Here is a 1,455-nt window from a genome sequence, read left to right on the forward strand (position 1 = left end):
GTCATTATCGCTACATTATTAGCACCATTTTAAGCTTATATAATTATCATATTGCAGGGATAATATTAACGTTTCACATTAAAAAGAATCATAGTTTGCAATTAAATAAAGAATTAAAAATAAAGAGAAATTTTCTTTTCTTTTTTTTGGTATAATGAAATAAGCTAGCAATGATGGACGTAATTAAGCTGAAGCATGTGAAAAATGATTTAACAGAATTTATGAGAGAAATAAAAATTTGTTACAAATGAAAACATTCATCATTTTTGATGAAATGATCTTATAGCTAATTAAAAATAATTAATTTCAAAATCAATGAATTACATTGATCAAAACTGTTTTAAACTTCCGGTGCTCTGCTTTCTCATAAATTCTTTCAATAAAAAAACAAAAAGAAGCATATATCTTTAAAATATATTTGAAAAATTGTTTTATTTTTTCTTTTATTGCTTTCCATCATTTCCCACTCTTTGCTGATGAAAAAATCATCATAAACAACAGATGTGGAAGAAAACAAAAAAGCAGTCATTTCAGGGTGGTGCAAATAAAAATTAAAACAAATTATATAACTTTTCAAGCAGCATATGTTTGAAAAATAAAAATTTATTTGAAATACTTTTTGTTGCTTCATAAAAAAAAATAGCAAAATGATTGATTGGATGAATGTTATTGGAATGTAAGTGAAACGTTTGATAGTATACGTGTTTTACGTGAAAATAAAGCAATATTAGGAAATGTGCATAAATTATGAAATGATCAACAAATCTTGAATAAGTAAATAACTTCACATATTTAAAATGAAATTCAAATAAATGTACTTGTTAATTTTATAAAAATTATTTAATCAATCTTATGTTTAACTTTTTTTTTTCTGTTTCAGCGGGTATTTCGGATATTTAAATTTTCTCGCCACTCTCAGGGTTTACGTATACTTGGTTACACATTAAAATCATGCGCCAGTGAACTTGGTTTTCTTGTATTTTCACTAGCCATGGCAATAATTATTTTTGCAACAATAATGTATTATGCGGAAAAAAAAGTTAATGATACCCGATTCACCTCAATACCTGCTGCATTTTGGTATACAATTGTTACTGTAAGTTGATTTTTTTATATAAAATTTGTTATCAATTAATTAAAATCTTATTAATTTCTAGCAAAAAATTTAAAAAAAATGAAACGATTAAAATCATTGCATGTTTTCAATTTTCGCATTATTGTCTTCTTGTTTTGTTTTGTTTTTTTTCTCTCTCTCCTTTGAAATTAATCTGAATATTTTTCAATGATCTAAGCACAATAGCAATGGCGACAATAGTAGTGATAATAATGATAATAATAATAATTATTATTATTATTATTGTTATTATTATTATTATTATTATTATTATTATTATTATTATTATTATTATTATTATTACTATTATTACTATTATTATTACTATTATTATTATTATT

At 23.0% G+C, this 1,455-nt stretch overlaps 1 protein-coding gene across 1 annotated transcript; it reads left to right on the top strand.

Annotated features, from left to right (window-relative positions):
* Positions 1 to 647: 647 nt before the first annotated feature.
* On the top strand, positions 648 to 1,105 carry LOAG_15575 (hypothetical protein; the record flags this gene model as incomplete). Its single annotated transcript, XM_003151065.1, has 2 exons — positions 648 to 665; positions 881 to 1,105. 2 exons carry the CDS (start codon positions 648 to 650, stop codon positions 1,103 to 1,105), a joined length of 243 nt encoding a protein of 80 aa, XP_003151113.1.
* Between the last annotated feature and the right edge of the window lie 350 nt (positions 1,106 to 1,455).

This window comes from Loa loa (assembly GCF_000183805.2).
Source record: "Loa loa unplaced genomic scaffold supercont3.950, whole genome shotgun sequence".
NCBI classification, from domain to species: domain Eukaryota; kingdom Metazoa; phylum Nematoda; class Chromadorea; order Rhabditida; family Onchocercidae; genus Loa; species Loa loa.